The sequence below is a fragment of the Gopherus evgoodei genome, chromosome 2 (assembly GCF_007399415.2).
Source record: "Gopherus evgoodei ecotype Sinaloan lineage chromosome 2, rGopEvg1_v1.p, whole genome shotgun sequence".
Lineage (NCBI taxonomy): Eukaryota > Metazoa > Chordata > Testudines > Testudinidae > Gopherus > Gopherus evgoodei.
Window position 1 is genome coordinate 7,668,684 of NC_044323.1, and position 18,467 is coordinate 7,687,150.

General features: G+C 48.5%; 1 protein-coding gene across 1 annotated transcript in view; it reads right to left on the reverse strand.

The window, feature by feature from the left end:
• Window positions 1-2,543: 2,543 nt before the first annotated feature.
• VIPR1 (vasoactive intestinal peptide receptor 1) overlaps window positions 2,544-18,467 on the reverse strand; it is a 173,222-nt gene continuing 157,298 nt past the window's right edge. Inside the window, exons 10-13 of the mRNA XM_030549954.1 lie at window positions 15,287-15,378; window positions 6,990-7,119; window positions 5,681-5,722; window positions 2,544-4,332 (exon numbers count right to left, since the gene is read on the reverse strand). Coding sequence (XP_030405814.1) covers window positions 4,141-4,332; window positions 5,681-5,722; window positions 6,990-7,119; window positions 15,287-15,378 — 456 coding nt within the window. The 3' untranslated portion in view covers window positions 2,544-4,140. The remainder of the gene's footprint in view (window positions 4,333-5,680; window positions 5,723-6,989; window positions 7,120-15,286; window positions 15,379-18,467) is intronic.

Genomic DNA, 18,467 nt, shown 5'->3' on the forward strand with positions numbered 1-18,467 from the left:
CCCATCGTCCGTTTTTCATGCAGAACTCCCCAGCAATTAGTATTGGGAATCCTGTGGGCAGATCAGTGTCTGGCTATGGGCCTTTGGCCCTGGTCCATAACTAACATCTTGCTTATTGCCTCTGTCCTGGGCAAGCCCATTCACGCTGCCCTAGCGGTAGTGCCAGCGAAGATCAATTTCTGAGGTTGAAACTGCAGCTTACAGAGATTCTGCATACCCAGAGCAGAATTTATTTGCTTGTTGATTTGCCTCGGTACAACCATGTTCAAAACAAAACAAAACAGAAAGAGTTGAAGGGGCCACAAATGAAAATTCATGAGTCCTGAAGTCATGATGATGGGGGCATCAACCCGGTAATAAAATGTTTGAAGGGCAACGGGACACATCTGCAAACGTCCCCCGTGGTTGCCCTTCTGTACTGGTGTCTGGATGTGATGGCAACATGGGTAGTGGTAGCAGTAAAGCCTAGCGGCATGGACTTGAGTGCACGCTACTGCCTGAGTAGGTACCCAGGGATCTGGGTAGGCTTGTGCAGCGCACACTGCTGTGGCTTCACTGCTGTCGATACCTGGGCTCGCTCGCTTAGAGCTCGCTTGCGTACACGTGCTGCAATCACACCTCTGACTGCAGCATAGCCATACCCTGTGCTTGCGTTTTCTGTGCTTTCTCCACATCCCATTGTCATCAGTGGAAGTGCCGTGCACAGAACGAGTGCGGGACATGCCTCAGAAATCTGCGATCAGCTCCTCAGCTGGGGTAACCTACTCCTCGCTCGTATACACTGGTGTAGTCATTGATCCAAGAGCTCCATTGATTTCAAAGGAGCGATGCCAATTCGCAGCAGCTGAGGATCTGGCCCAAGAGGTCTGGCACATGGACCCCAGTCACAGGACTTTACGCAAACATGGGTTTTGTTTAAATTCCCGTCCCTGTCCCCCACCCCCACCCGCCTCCTTTTTCTGTTCTCTGTGAATGAACAAGCATAAAAAGCTGACTTTCCCCTCCCTGGTATTTTTCTCTCTCTCAGATCTGAACACTAGGGGAACACAGACGTCAGGGAAATTCCATGTAAATGACTAAGTGGTGCCCACAGTTACTCCCTTGGAAACGTCCACAGACCAAGCCCAGCACAGGCATAAGCCGGCACCATCCAGGATTAATTTCTCCCAGCATGGTGCCACCCACCAAACTGGAGTCAGAATCTGGCCCAAGGACTAGGATTTTCAGGTCTACTCTTGGAAACGGGGTGATTGCCTGGCACAGAATTGCAACAGCTTCCAGACAAAGCTTAAAGGCGGCATTCCCCTTTAATAACAAAGCCCAGTGATGCAGCAGCCTATGCATGAACAGAAACAATTTTTTAATGCACAGCTGGAGCTCTCTTTTTCTCACCCTCATGATAAGCAAAACATTGAAGGACTATTATATCTTCCCCTTCACGTGCATGCATCATTCTTATTACTCCAAGTGGGCAGGAGGGTCCCTTTAAAAAAAAATTCTGCAGCAGGCTGAATTAACCCCCCAAATGACATTATTGCTATTGTAAGCTATACAATAGGATCTGATTCTCATCTCACTGATGTTGATGTAAAATCAGGAGTAATTCTATTCCAGTCAATCATGTTTCACCAGTGTAAAAACAAGGTAAGTGAGGGCTTGTCTACACAACTAGCTGGATCAATGGGCAGAGATCGATCCAGCAGGGGTCTATTTATTGTGTCTCGTATAGACACAATAAATCGACTGCCGACTGCCAATTGCTCTAGTGTCGACTCTGGTACTCCACCTCAACAAGAAGCACAAGGGGAATCTGGGGGAGAGCATCTCCTGTTGACACACCGCAGTGAAGACACCGTGGTAAGTAGATCTAAGGACGTCTAAGTACATCTAAGTACATCAACTTCAGCTATGTTATTCACGTAGCTGAAGTTGCGTAACTTAGGTTGATCTCTCCTCGTAGTGTAGAGCAGCCCTGAGATTGGAATGATACATCTTACAACAGTGATTACCATAGCGCTTTAGTTTTACAGCAAGTGTTTCTTTGTGTGGGGATGGTTGGGGTGAGTAGCGCGAAAGAGGAAGCATCTTGTGCCGGATCCCATGCAGAAGGTTCCTGGGTTCAACCTTCCGCAGTCATCTTGGTCCACTCTGAACCAACCATGGGAGATGCGGACATCTAATGCTCACATGGAAAATCAAGGACTCTGCACCATGCAAATGTGTTCCCCATGACAGGTTGTCAAACATATCGGCACCTACTGCCCAATTTATAAATATGAAGATGGCATCACTGCAATAAATTCGGCTACTCTTGAAGTAGCCATTTGGCTTGATCAACTTAAGGTGAGATTGTAGTTGCTGCTCTCCACCAGCTATACAAAAGAATAAGGGGGAGGAAGCTGGCACTGTCCTTGCTGTTGTTGCTCTGAGAGGGGAGCTAAGATGGAGAAGAATTGTTCTCTCTTGCCACAGAGGGCAGGACAAGAGGCAATAGGTTCAAACTACAGCACAACAGATTTAGATTAAATCTCAAGGAAAAAAAAATCCTAACTGTAAGAACAGTAGGACAGTGGAACAGACATCGAGGGAAATCGTGGGAGCTCCTTCACTCAAGGTTTTCAAGAAGAGGCAGAGATCCGTCTTGGATAGTTGACACACAACAAATCCTGCATCTTGGCTGAGGTTTAGACTAGCTGACTCTTTTGGTTCCTTCTAATCCTATGGATCTATGAGTCTAAGTAGAGGACTTCACGTCTCCACAGCTGTCGATCTGGCACTCTGGAGCAGCATTAAATTCACCCCACAAATGTAAAGAAAAAGAAAATGCCCACTGGTGTTAATGGGAGCTATGTACACACTTCAAATGGGGCTCATGCCGGGATATGTACATGTCAAGGTTGTTGGAAAGCAGACAGAAGGTATGGTATCACCCTTATTGAAGATCTAATGATTTTCATTGCGATACCTTCATCGGAGGATAAAAGCTGTTTGGAATAATTGAAGTAGGGATCAATTTCATAGCCCCACTGCTCCCCTTTTCCTATTTCAAACTCCTGCAGCGCCAGTTACTTGTGGATCTAAGCTTGTTTTGCCAAAGCCAATTCTGCCTACTGCTATTAAGTTAATTCTTCACTCTGGTTAGTGGCTCCTGATGGAGGGTCTGATTCAATCAAGCACTACGTGAGTGCTAAGTCTCCCCTTCCCCGCAGTGTGCATTATTCAGGTACAAACTTATTATAAACCAATATCCTCCCCACAAATCCCCAGATTCCTGCTGTAAAAATATGCCAAGACTTATCGCAAGCTTAATCAGAGAGGGTTTCTTTTGTGAAAAACACAGCAATGCAACTGAATTGACATCTGTACCTTGTTTATATACATTAGCCATGCAAGTCTATTATATCCGGTTTTAAAAAAAACATAATGAGTATAGTGCAGAAGAGGGCATTTACATTTTAGCTCCTCAGCAAGCTACATTTCGGAGGCGTCGTCCACAGTGGAGGTACTCAAAGCTTTTATTAACGAGGGCAATACAGACTGTTAGCGAGCTGCAGATTCCACTCTGGTTCCGGAGCCGATGAGATGACTTTCTGGTCTTTCAGCTTATTTGTAGCAATGTGAAACGCGTCTGGATGCGCACAATGCTGCACCCTACTACAATCTGTCCCCTGGTTGTAGGTCCTTCCTCATCTCACTGCTGTCCCTTACCGATCGGACTCTTGGCACATTAAAAGCATGTTTTTTTCTCATTGGCTCATTTGAAAAAGTGCATTGTTTCTACCTGTTTCCGAAAAGCTGGTTTAGGTGAAGCCATTAATTATCCCGCGCCCCCTATTCATGAGCCTTTCAGAACCTCCTAGGCCCTCCCCAGGCAAGCTGGAGTTGTGCACAAGTTTAATAGTCAGTTTGTGAGTTTCTCCATTGCCCAGGGACAAGCCTGTAGTTAAAGATCTGGAAAGAAGGGAAATAGATCTCTGTGTCCTGACTTGTCTCTTCTCCTTCAGGACGTCAGCGGCTTTTCCAGTTTCATGCCCTTTGTTTGACTCATGGGGATCGTCTTGTTTAAAAACAACTCTTCAGCTTTAAATAAATTCCTGGATGGTTTCTCTCAAGTGTTCCGTGCGGGGGCGTTTCTCCCCCTCAGACCAGAGAGAAGTCTCCTTGGGAGCTGGAGCACCTGCGAGTCTTAGGCGAGCACTTGGTGAGCATGGAGATCTGAGTGCTGAAGTTGGTACCGTTGCTTCCGACGGACGGGTGGTGATATTTCATGTCAGAGCCCAGGAACCTCTCCAAGTGCCACCTGCGCCACTTCCGCTTCAGCTCAGCTTGAACCTATGTGGGGACGGAGAAGCACGTTAGTGGATGGAGCTCCTTTCTGTTGGTCTGGTTTGGTTTTACCAGCGAGCTGGCTTTATTAAATTCCTACTAGAAGCAGCTAACTGGCTCTGGCTCCAACGCCGTGGTGGAACTGGGAACAAGCCATCCCCCTTCCCTGAGAAGTCAAGGATGGTCCTTTGGAGAAGGAAATGGGTGTTGAGTTGGACATGGAGAATCACTCTCTATTTTAAGGCCAGCAGAGACCAATTCTCAAAGGCCACTGAACTGATATCAGCAGGTAAGAACTTTATAGCTAAGTGACAGGCAGTGAAGAGATGCACCAGTTAGGGATGTAGCAGTCTTTGAGCCGGTTGGCTGATACAATGAAGGAGTTATAATGACCTCGACTGTTGACACATTTTTTTCCCTTTATGAGAGTAATTAGGAAACATCTTTCATTCACAAGCTCCTTGCACCAAAGATATGTTTTACGGAGTTGTGGCACTGTTTGGTGCACAGAGGGCATTGGTCTTCCTGAGCCAGGCAGCAGGATTCGAACCATCAACGAACACGGGCAACCATGCACAAAGAGTTACTGCACAGCTGCTTAACTCTATGGCGTGAGGTTGTAGGCTATGGGATGAATTATAGGGTGCTTTCAGCACACCCAGGTCAGAAATCATAGCACAGACTATACGGGGAGGATCCAAAGGCTGCCTTGGAGATGGAGCAGATCTGATTCTGAGCATCCCTGAGCTTATGGGGAGGCTGGGACACAAACCCAAAGCTGTATTACACAGCTGCCCCCATCTCTTCACTGCTCATTTTATTGGTGTGAATGCAACGCGAGTTAGTAGGGGGCTAAACGTTCTCCCTGGCTCACATCTGCTTTTGTGAATTTGGTGGGTTTCAGTCCAGTTTCCAATGGACACACGCTCCACGGTACAAAACTCACTGCACTCACCAGCCTGCATGCTGCACTCGTTCTGATCCTGCTGTTCTGAAGTCAAGGGCAAAAGCCTGCATGGCTTCAACAGGATCAGGGCCAGGCTCAGCAAAGAGGCCAAAGAATGAGTGGGCTGGAGACTGGCTGCACCTTCACCGCCAAGAGTGGTCACTCCAGGTCAGGACTGAGGCACACTGGCAGGGGGGGAACCCTCCGCTTGCTGCCTGTTCTGAGAATATAAGAGGGACTCAGCACTGTACAGCGCCCCCCTCAGCACCGTGAGTACTATAATTCACATGCAAAGCCAGTATCTGATGACCATGGTGGCCCCAATGGGCTTATGTAAGGAATGGAACTTCTCCATCACTCACTTCATCCTAGCGACAAGCACTGCTCAAGCAATACTGTGGATCTTACCTCCCCATTGAGGAAACAGTATAGAACGGCCCCCACAAAGCCCTGGGAGGAGAAAGAGAGAACATGCACTTAGAACCTCACCATCAGAAAGGCTACATTTAACTAGTCAGAACACACAGCTGCAACCACAGCCTTGGACACAGGGACCATAGCCAGGAAACTTCGAACAGTCCCCCCGGTACAGATAGAGGCTGCTTGATTTTAGCTCCCTTACTAAAGTGCAGGATTTGAATTGGGCTGTGTCATGCCTAGATGGTGACCTTGGGACTTTTTTTTACGATGTCATCTTATTCTTCAGAATCTCGGCTTTCTTTAAAAAAGAAAAAAGAAAAAAGTCCATCTCTGGCTCTCACAATTGTGGAGATAACACTGAAAATGTGAACAGAGGGCAAACCAGTTCAGTGATGTCTGCCTGAGTCTGTAGGCTGCCTGAAATGATAGCTCTGAACTGCCCCGTCCATCTCTGTAAGGTACTAATTCAGCTGCCAAATGAGGATTTAAATGTCAGCATTGCTAGTTATTTCACTGCCGACCAAAGCATGTAAGTGGTACAGTACGTGATAAAACACATACTCAGTTCTCAAGACAGCAGACTGGCTGAAACTGATTGTACAACAGGAGGCGGTCCATCCATGAGCTCTAATCATTGTGCAGAACCGGGGCCTGCGTTAAGAGCGGAACATTGATTGAAGTGAAGTGTGTGTATGTATGTATCTAATGGTTGAAATAACCCCTAGCATTTTTCATCAAAGCAGCATCATACCTCAAAGGAAGGTTGTATCATTATCCCCATTTTACAGCTGGGGAGACTGAGGCATAGGGAGGGAAGTGATGTGCCCAAAGTCATCCTGCAGAAGAACAGTGACAGGAGCACAGGTCTCCTGAGTCCTAGTTCAGTGTCTTATCCACTAGGTCACACTGCCACCCCCGGGTCTCATTCTGGATTAACTCATGCAACAAGCCCCATTGCAGTCAACAGAAATCCTGCCTCCCATTGCAGTTAACAGAATGCTGTCTGTGTGGCATCTGAGTACAGACCGTAGGATTTAGCTGACTGTTGGCAAAACGTATTGAGGTGCCAGGAGGTGAAAGGCAATATGAGAATGCACAACAGTAACCCACCCATGCCTTCACTGAAGTCAATGACAAGCCCCCTACAGACTCCCGTGGGAGCAGGATTGGGCATGTGCTAGTGAAACCACCTTCACACTTTTCCTTATTCCCACAGTCGTTCCTAAGAAGCACCGCAGTTCTGAAAGACTCGCCCTGATTTTTGGTAGTCTTGGCCCAAGCCAAATGGGTGACGCACCTGGAAGGAGCCGAGCACAAGCTCGAAGACGAGCTTTATCTCCATTTTGAAGTTGTCGGGGAAGAAGGCGAACACGATGTAGTGGATGCCGAAGAGCGGGATCAGCAGCAGGGTAGACTTAGCCAGTCTCCTGTCGGAAAGAAAAACATGAGCTGTAAAGGGAAAGGGCGCAACGACGACGGGCATGAGAAGGCAGGAAATTCGGCTGCTGATGCGCCTGCAGCCCTAATGACCCACCTGCAGTGCAGGGAGGGCGGGTCAGTGTGATCAGGGGAGGCTCTATGTTTTTTGCCACCCCAAGCATGGCAGTCAGGCAGCCTGTGGCGGCATTTCTGCGGGAGGTCCGCCGGTCATGTGGATTCAGCGGCGGCTCTGCGGGTGCTCTGCTGGTCCCACGCCTTCGGCGTACCTGCCGCCGAATTGCCACCGAAGCCGCGGGACCGGCGGACCTCCCGCAGAAAGGCCGCCGAAGGCTGCCTTACTGCCACCCCCCACCCAGCTTGCCACCCCAGGCACACGCTTGCTGCACCGGTGCCTGGAGCCGCCCCTGAGTGTGATGCAAGGGAATTCACTTTGTGCCAGAGGTGGAATTTTAAAGCTCTGAAAGTATAAGCGGTGGGTAGTAACAGAAGAGGGGGAATTAAACCCAGACCTTCACAGGTATTTAGGCTCCTGACATTCACTGAAAAAAATCAGTGGAATTTAGGAGCCTAAATACCTTTAAGGATCTGGGCCTTAGTGCTTCAGAGATTTGGAGCCACATCTCCACAGGTGTACAACAGCAGGTCTCCAGGGATGTCCATCCAGCTACACCGCTTCACCTTAGCTGAAGATGTGGCCCGTGGTGATGGCTTCAGTGTTTTTCAGAGATGTAATTTCCCCCCTTATTAACAGCAACCGTTGCGGCACATGTGCTGGCAGCCGAGTCTTGGCAACAAAGCCGCTGTAGCTCCCCTCTGCCTGGGGCTCACCCACGGCTGGTTGCTTCAGGTGCACAGATGCTCTAGCGTGTGACATTTTTATGCCCATCAACTCGAGGGGAGGTATTTCCTCCACTTCCGCCAGAGACTGTTTTTCATCTCCACAAGCCGAACAGAGCCCACGACTGCCTTTGCTTGGGATTGCAGAACAGTCGGGGTTCTAGAGGAGAAATTGGAAGTTTAGCTGAGAGCGATGATAGCGTACAGAGCGGCGGGAGCAGCCCACGTGTTCCAAAGCAGGAGGAGGAGCAGGGTTAGAGCCTAATGTCCCCAAAGAGGATAGTCAGGGCTCTAATTAGGAATGGCAGATCATTTCTAATATCTAATTACAGACGGAAATCAGATTCAACTGACTGAAATAAAATGAAATGCAAAACTTTAAGGGACATTTGACACTATCGATCTCCAAGGACTCCAGTCCCACCTCACTGAGGCTAATGTGGGGAAGGGAAATGCCCTGAAATGGCTCAGGTTTGTCCCCTCCGGCCAAGGCCATTAGGGTGTTATGGGGGCAGCTGTTCCTCCCTTGCCAAGGCCCTCACATGCACAATCTCATAAGGCATGGTCTTCCTCCTCATCTCCTTCTAGTCATCACCCGTAGAAGCTCCTGGTAGGGCGGAGAGGGCCGACATGACAGCGGTACACAGATGACACCCATCTCTACATCTCCATTGGGTCAAATGCTGCCTCCCAGAAGAATTCCCCAGCTTTCACAGGACATGGTCCAAAGCCTATTCAATCGCCAGATTCAATGGCCAGATTCCCAGCTTTGATGGGCTTCTGTCAGGCCCCTAATGCCAAGCTGAAGTCAGCACCTGGGTGTAAAGCAGCTGTCTAGAGCTGATCCCAATCTAGACTGATGCCTGCAGGAACAGGGAGGCATTCGGAAAGCTTGCCTCTGGTATAGCATTCCCCACCACCACGGCGGCTGCCCTCAGAGTAAGTTGAGTCACAACCTGGGTCATTTTGGATTCTTTGCTGCCATAGGGTAGCCAAATGCAACAGCAGCAAAACATATAAATATATGGAGATATACCTATCTTGGAGAACTGGAAGGGACCCTGAAAGGTCATTGAGCCCAGCCCCCTGCCTTCACTAGCAGGGCCAACTACTGATTTTGCCCTAGATCCCTAAGTAGCCCCCTCAAGAATTGAACTCACAAACCTGGGTTTAGCAGGCCAACGTTCAAACCACTGAGCTATCCCTCTCCCCTATCATCTACCACTGACCAGAAGACCGTGCCCCCTGCCTGTGACACACTGTCCTTGTCATCGTGGTCCATGCAATCATGATTTCCAGATCTGGCGACTGCGACTTGTTACATCTGAAAAAGCTGCAGCTACAAAAGGCAGCAACTCATCTGCTGAACAAGGCAGGTGCTGTGAACATATCACCCTGATGCAGCTGCCATGAGACAGAGCAATACTGCCTTTGCCCTCTGCCTCCTTGTGCCATAAAGCTCAAACGAGTGTAACTCCACGGATGTCAATCGCAGTCACCATGAATAACACTTTCTACCATCTCCATGACGACATGGCCTTGGTTACACACACATTGGTCGCCTTCTGGCTGGACTATAGCAATGGGCGTTACTTGGGTATGAGGCCATCCACTCTTGAGAAATTCCAACAATACAGAACACAGCTGCAAATCTGCTCAGGAAGATGTGCTAACGGCAGCCACCAGATATGTCCTCTGCTCCCGATGCTGGCTTCCCATAAACTAATGAGTCAAGCTCTAGGTCTCAGTCCTTCTCTTCAAGGCACTAAATGGCCTCGATCCGGGAGATCTAAAAGACTGATTAACGCCCCATCGATAAAGACAGTGGCTGACTCTTCTGGCAGGATGGCACATCCTACCGTCAGGGTAAAACATGGCTGTGGGAGACAGAGTTTTCTCAGGGGCTGGTCCCAGCCTGTGGAATGAACTCCCCAAGGAACTAATGACCATCACAAACTTCCCTGCCTTCCACTTCAAGTGCAAGGAGCTCTTCTTCCACCCGCCTTGTCTAGCACACACATAGCAGTGTGTACATTAACCCCCTCCCCCCCCCGACCCAGCCCTACCAACACAAAACGCTGCAGACACAGTTCCCTCACCCTTGGGAGAGGAGGAGGAAAAAAACCGACCCCCACACGCCAGATGTTAGTTATATTGCTTAATGCATGAATGGAGGTGGTATAAGAACCTATGTAGAATAGAATGTTTATGGAATTAATTAAGCGCAAAGTTCTTATTACAGAAACTGTGGGGTTTTATCCTCTGTCTTGCCTGAAATATTGTTGTCCCCAGGCTGCTTGATTGTCTGTAATTTCAAAAGGATTTTTCATGAAGAGTTCCTTCACGTTTTACAATAAATTAAAGCACAGCTCCATGGCGGCAGCATTAATGAATGAATCAACTGCACACCCGGGCTTGGAGACTTGGACTCAGATGGAACCGGCAAGCATTGAAAGATACTGTCAATGTGTCAACAGATTATTTCTTCAATAAACAGTGTTGGGCTGGGAGGAGCAAAGGGGGCAGTGAGATCTCAGATTCTGTTAGATTAAAACAAATTCTTATCTCAGCTTTGGCAGGAAGAATTCACAGGTATGATGAACAATAGATCCCTTGGGTCATCCAGACCACACCTCTGCAGTTGGCAGGAGCCTTCTGGATACTGAGGGCCAAATCCTGCCATCAGTTGCACTCATGCAACTCCACTGGTGTCAGTCAGGTTGCACCAATGTAACTGAGGGTCACATTTGGTCCCAAGGGCCAAATTTGGTATGGTGTAAGCAGGCACAAATCCAGTGACTTGGCTGGGAGTGACATCCACTTATACCAACCCAGACTGGTCAAAAGGACACTGATTGAGCATAGAATTTGAAAGAGTGTGTAATTCAGTGCAAGAACATTTCAGGTAGGAAGCAAAATCATTCCTGCCTGCTCAACAAATGCAAGACATGAACTTTTGTACTTCTGATAGGTTCCCAGATACCAAAAAGTGATGGGCAGAGCATAAGTCCCTGCACAGAATAGCACAGAAGTGCTGAAACCCAGGAAGAATGCAAGGCAGGATTATTCTTGCAGTTCTACTTTGCAGCACAAAGGGCCATTCTGTGCCCAGCTGCTTTGGGGGTGTCTGAAGTGGGAGTGGGCCGAAGGTTGCATGCAGCAGCCAAGCACGTCCACAGTTTTTGCACGCCTGAGTGTAGGGACTGCTCCCTGCTATTGCCTGCAGAGAGTTGCCCCAAGTTTGCTGCACACTTTCAGGGGTGTAGCAGAGGGAGTTTCCCCTATGCACTTGGTAGCCCAGGGTGGCATTCTACCCTGGGGCAGTGGAGGGTTTTCTGGATTAGGAATGGGATGAACAACACAAGGTTTATACTGTTAGATTGCTAGTTCAAATCCAGCCTACATCAGCAGTGACTGAGAGCTTGTCTACACTACCATGCAGGGTCAGTCTAAGGTACACAACTTCAGCTACGTGAATAGTGTAGCTGAAATCGGCACACTTGGATCTACTTACCGCAGTGCGTTCACTGCAGTAAATCAACAGCTGACGCTCTCTCGTCGACCCCGCTTGCGCTTCTCGTTCTGGTGGAGTACTGGAGCCGACGGGAGAGCGATCCGGCGGGTAGCGTAGACAGTCCCTGAGAGTTGTTACCGTATGATGGATGTTTGGTGGCTGTGACAGGGTGCTGAGTAGAACGACTGCAAAATCAGACCCCCCTGCCCCGCCCAACCCAGTTAGGTGAATAAAGTGGAGCTGGCTGGAAAAAGCCTGCCCTAATTGGGGAATGAGAGCCAGCTGCCAGCCCAATTAGACTAGGGCTATGTAAGAGGCTGGGAAGAAGGAAGCGAGGGAGGAGAGCGAGGGAGTGTAAGCAGGGAGAAAGCCCTTCCCTCCTGGGTTCAGACACAAGGACCCGGCACTGTGTAAGCTGCACGGTGTGAAGGTGGTGGGAGCACAACCCTGACAATAAAAAGCACCAGTGGTTATTGAACCCCAGGGGCTCCAAGTGACTTACTCAGCCTAGCAGAGGCAGGAGCCAAGAGGGCCCAGCTGCAAACTGCTACAGTGGCATCTGTGCCGTGAGTCTGGGATTTTCAAAGGCATCTAAGGGAATTAGGTGTTCAGTTTGATGGGATTTTGGCACTTAAATCTCTTGGGCTCCTTTGAAAATTCCAGCCCTGAGAGTCTCAGTCTATTTCCCATCACACGAGTCAACATCTAACAAAAGCACGTAGTATTTGTTGGCAGCAGAAAAAGCGAGGACTGAACGAGCGTTGAGGCTCAACTCCCCTTGTTTAACCAGGGGCCTGTCTATCCAGCCAGTTCAGGGTTCTGCACAGCCACTCATCATCCTAGTGTGTGATCCCCTTCCACATCACAGAGATTGGCAACAGCAAGATGCCTCTGGGTCACCAGGAGCTCTTGGGCTCTTCTCCCTGTTTGGGTCTGCTTGGGCTAGTGGAGCTTTTGCAGAAGGAAGTGTAGGGAGGGGGTGGTAGATACGGGGAAGGCTATGCTTGCCCAAGAGGGGCACATTGGTGGTGCAGTGTGGGGAAGCTTGTCTTATTTGCATATTTTTGTCTGTGGGTACAGCAAGGAATTCTTGCTAGCTTTTTCCAGCATTAATTCACTGGGAACATTTTTAAAAAGACCAAGTCCACCTCCTAGATCAGTAGGACCTAATCCTTCCCTTTGTACACACACAGAACTTCCACTGAGATTAATGGAAGCCAGTTACCCAATGAAGGAGAGAATCTGGCCCCAGGACAACACTGTTCATTCTAGAACATATTTCAATATGCTGATTTAATCTCAGCACATCAACAGGGATGTTGTAATCGGAGGGGGAGACATGACATCTGACTACAGATACATAAAGGGATGTAATAGAAAAAGTAGGGACCAACAACACACACTGGTCAGGGAAAACAGAACAAGAATGAACAGGCTTTAGCGAGCTGCAGCAGGGAAATAGGAAGATCAAATGGCATTTTCTTTTTGTGTCTAAGAATAGTTCAAGTGGAGAAAGTGGAATCACCATCACAAGAGATTTTCCAGGCTCTGAGAGACACCCAAATTTCAGGGCAGAGTAAGGATGCTGAAATTAGTCCTTTCATCATATAGGGGGATGAATTAAATGATCCACTGGAAATCCTTTCTAACAAATCGTTCTAGGAATCCCTCCCTAAAAATCTAGATTGTTCCAAATGCTGATTCAGGACAGCAGCAAGATGCAAAAATGGGTCGGTGTCTGATCTTGGTTCTATATAGGGACCTACCAAATTCACGGCCATGAAAAATGCGTCACGCACTGTGAAATCTGGTCTCCTCCCATGAAATCTGTATAGTATAGGCTAAAAGCATACAAAAGACCAGATTTCACGGGGGGAAACCAGTGTTTCTGAAATCGTGGGTCCTGACCCAAAAGGGAGTTGCAGGGGAGGGGCGGTCACAAGGTTATTTTAGGGGATATTGCGGTATTGCCACCCTTACTTCCGCACTGCCTTCAGAGCTGGGTGGCTGGAGAGCGGTGGCTGTTGGCCGGGCGCCCAGCTTTAAAGGCAGCACCCGCCCAGAAGCAGCAATGCAGAAGTGAGGGTGGCAATACCAGACCATGTCATCCTTACTTCTGCACTGCTGCTGGCAGCGGCTCTGCTTTAAGAGCTGCGCTCCTGGCCGGCAGCTGCAGCTCTCCAGCTGCCCAGCTCTGAAGGCAGCACATCACAAAAGTAAGGGCAGCAGTACCGCAACCTCCCCACAATAACCTTGTGACCCCCCAACTCCTTTTAGGGTCAGGACCTCTCCAATTACAACACCGTGAAATTTCAGGTTTAAATAGCTGAAATCATGACACTGACAATTTTAAAAATCCTACGACCATGAAATTGGCCAAAATGGACCATGAATTTGGTTGGACCCTAGTTATATAACTTTAAGCTGGAGTGACTCCGTGGAGCTGTATAGACTTACTCCAGGTTTACATTGATCTAACTGAGACCAGAATCTTGCCCAGTGAGACTGACTTTGATCTCACAGACACTGGTGTATATCAGAAGTCACTCCACTGAAGTCAGTCACATGCTGTTAGTGCAGAAGTGGAATCCAGAGCTTCTCCTGTTGCTCCGCCTTTTGGGGAGGAGCCAGAACATGCTGTAACACAGCAGAGTCTGGAGCAGGAGTGGACCGTGGTGCCAGCCGCTTCCGGGAGCGGCGCGGGGCCAGGGCAGGCAGAGAACGTGCCTTAGCCCCGCTGTGCCACGGGACTGGCAATCTCACGGGCCAGCTTGAAAGCCGTGATGGGCCGGATTCGACTCGTAGGCCGTAGTTTGCCCTTCCCTGGTCTGGAACCTGCTGGGGTACAGAAGCCATTCTGCATCTGCCTATGGGGAACACAGAGCAAGTTGAACTTTCCTATCAGTTATCCCACATCACTTCCCTTCCCCCAGGCTTTCTTTCTGGACAAATGACTGACATTAAATCCATTTGATTTTTCACTAAACCATGAAAATAACCTACCCCCGTCTGTACAGGATTCCAGACAACTGTGTCCACTAAGGTCTGCGGTCACTTCTCTATTCCTCACTCTGTTTTTTTCTGTATCACTTTCATGGCTGCAGTGCCTTGTGACACAGAGCTGCCAGATAAGACTATGGTTCTGGAGACAATATCGAGGACCAGATGAGTTCCCCCCAAAGTCTTCACCAAAAGCCTGATTAAGCAGGTACTGGCGAAGCAGGCCCCTGCTAGGCAGCACATACTGAGCTTGGGATCTGGCTGAACCCCAAAGACTTCACAATGGACAAGGATTCCAAGAACGTGGCTAGATCTAGTTACCCTAGATGTGAAATTACTGGGCCAAGTTCTCCGCTGATGTAAAATGGTGCAGCTCCGCTGAATGCAAAGAGACTTCAGTGGAGCTGTGAAGGTTTGTACCAGGGGAAGCTTTGGCCCGTTCTTCCTGAGCCTCAGGAAACTTTTAGCCACCTTTGACAACTGAACCCAGTAAATGGTGAATGTACAAATCAAGCACCTGTTTGTCTTACAAAGAAGTGTCATCATGGAGCTCACCTGTTCATTGCTATTCCTAGGAGCAAGGCTCCTGGCCCATCTAAAAACAGTTTGAAAGCAAGATACTTGATTATTTTAGCATATCTCCCAACCCCCTAATCTCAGACACCTTTGATCGACTCAAAACATTTCTGAGTGGGATCAATCAAATGAAGATAGAGAGGATGGTTCTGGGTAAGCAAACAGCCTGGCCTGACAGGTCTCACCAAAACTGCATGGTTCAGGTGAAAACAGAGTCTAGGACTTACGAGTACTGGCTGGTTTCATTGCGCCCGACATCTGGGGAATGCAGCTTTTGGAATAGGATCCGGATAATACAAACGAAGATGATGAAGTTCACCTAATGGGGAGGAGAGAAAGAAGAGAGAGAGAGAAAAGGGGGTTAAACTCCCACAATCCCTTTCTGCAGCGACAAGAGCTAGTTGTTAGAGGGTATTCCTTTTGCCTCAATGATCTGTTCATGGAACGAGCCGTTGTTAAAAAGCCACAGGCAGAAAACCCCACTCTGTGAGCACATGGTAAACCGAGACAGAATGGCAGCCATCTTGGGCCTGACATCAGCCTGCTTGGGACTTTGTGTCATATATCTCAAGTATGATGATGTCAAACCCATAGAGCACAGCTCTGCACGACGTCCTGCTGCGCGGGGGGGCTGGCGATGGGGCAGGATTAGAGCTTTTCGGTTAGTTGAGCAGCGGAGGTCACGGCCCGCAGTAGACGGCGATACGGGGCTCGCTGCCGGGCACGTCACAGACTGGGATTGGGGCCGTGCGCCGAAAAACATACATGGAATGGTGTCAGAAAGAACTGTAAACAGGTTCCTAATCTGCCTCACCAGCCATGCCTTCTTCACACACACACACACACACACACACACACACACACACACACACACACACACACACACACACACACACACACACACACACACACACACGCTAGGGCAGCAGGGAATTAACATCACTGGTAACACTTGCGCATTGCCTCTGCTTCCAGACTAGGCCAAAGCATAAAACCATGGGTATCCCTGAGCTATTTTTATTATCCCCAGCTCTGCTTTGCATCTGATGATCTCAAAGTGCTCTGTAAAGGAAGCTAGGTACTATTATCCTCGTTTTATTGCTGGAATTGAGGCACGGAGTGGGGAGGAGAAAGAGGACTTGCCCAAAGTCACACAGCAGCTGGCAAGACTAAAACTCGGGTCTCCCCAATTCCCACAGCTGTGCTCTAACCTCTGAACCCTGCTGCTGTTTGGCACAAATCATAAGCAGAAGATGATATACACCAGAGAAGACTTGAAACCCTGGTGTGAATTTAGACCAGTCTGGGCACAAAATCTCCTTCCTTATCCTTTACCATTAATGACCCCCCAATTGATTCTTATTTTATATTGTCACAGATTAAAGGCCAGAAGGAACCACTATGATCATCTCGTCTGACCTTCTGCACAGCCCAGGCTAGAGAACTTCATCAGGAGATTCCTACATCTTGCCCAACAACTTGGGGATGAGCCAGCATACCTCTCCTTTAGACTCCTAATTGAAAGACTCTCAGGGATGGAGAATTTACCACAGCCCTTGGTCAAGCTGTGCCAGTGCTTAATTACCCTCACCTTAGCTATCCCACTTTGCTCGCCATAGTTTCTGATCATCTTTACTAGCCTAGAAAAAAAAAGAGTGACTTGCCCCAGACACACATGCACCCAGACATAGCAGGTGGATTCTAATCAGCATCGGTAACATGCAAGTTGTATAAGCGAACAGAAGAGCTGAACTGCTTCCCATGCATCTGTGCAGCATTGACTGTGTCAAGCCCAGGTGGCTGAGAGAGTGAACAGGGAAGGTTAAATGTGAGTGGATTGTGCTTAGGCAGATGGGCAAAGGGGACGGGCTTTAGTGATAGATTTATTTGAGGCAGAAGAAAATCATAATTACTGGACAGGGTCTGTTTTGTGCTGAGAAAAAAGTTTAGACTTGTTTTACTGAACAACAGCAAAAGGTAGTAGGCCTCCCAGCTCAGGAGAACGAGGTGTATTTCTTCCTAAAAAAGGTTACACTGGGAAAGAGAAAATCTGATCTACCGGTCTTTCTGAAAGACAAATATTTTGACATATGTCAGATATGGATTTCATTTCAGTTTCGTAAGGTTAATAAAATACAAAGTGGTTAGTAAAAATGTTTGTTCTTGAGATTAGCTCTGTGACAGGTGATGCAGACAGATCTGCTTCACGCAAAGAATAATATACGTTGGCCATAAAGAGACCTTCTGTGCAAGACAGAGATCTCAGTTTGGTCTGGGCTGCTTAAATCTTGTTTTGTTGATGTTGCTTTCTCTGTCCTTCCCCTCCTACATGTTTGCCCGGAGTTTGGGGAACAAACTGAAAGCTACATTCAACTGAAGTTCATCTGATTTCAAGTCCTTGCTCACAGATGGACCCAGATGAACACGCAAATGGAGAAATTGTATGATGTTTGTCCATCGTTGTCGATGAAGACCTCAACAACTCATTCGTTCGATGACTGGGCTCTGTGCGTCCGAAGATGACTGATCAGTCGGATTCGGGCATGGAACGTCTTGTCACATGTCGGGTAGACATGTGATGGCACTGTCGATGATGTGCGGGCAGCTCTGGACTTGCGCAGCTCCCGCTTTCTTTCAGCCTCAGCAGTACGCCTCGCCTCAGAGATATTACTGCCTGTGTGAATGAGGCTGCGCCATGCTGGACGGTTCAGCGCGAGGGTTTCCCATGTGGTGGTGTTGGTCTCGAGCGACTTCAGAGAGGTCTTCAGCGTGTCCTTGAACCGTTTCTTTTGTCCTCCATGGGATCGCTTTCCCTGGGTGAGTTCTCCGTAGAAGAGCTGTTTAGGAATGCGTTCGTCTGACATTCTCATGACACGTCCGGCCCATCTGGTCTGGGCTCTCATCAGCAGTGTGTGAACTGACGGCAGACTGGCTCTGGTAAGGACTTCAGTATCAGGCACTTTGTCCTGCCATCTGATTTTTAGAAGCTTTCGCAGACAGGAAATGTGGAAGTGATTGAGCCTTCGTGCATGACTCCGACAGACAGTCCACGTCTCGCAGGCATACAGCAGAGTTGGAAGCACCACTGCTCGGTAGACCTTCAGCTTCGTTGGTAGACTGATCCCTTGACGTTCCCAGATGTTGGAGTGCAATTGGCCAAATGCAGAGTTGGCTTTAGCAATTCTGCAGTTTACTTCATCATTGATTGACACTGCTTAGGAAAGGGTACTGCCCAGGTACGTGAAGTGGTCCACTGCCTGGGGATGGAACCAACAGGTGTCTTCAGAAATGTCATGGGGCTCTATTGCCTCTTGTAGCTCCCACAGAAAGAGCTAGATATCAGAGACTCCCATTGACTTCAGTGGGAACTCGATCAAGAACCTAGAGAAATTACTCTAAAAACCTATA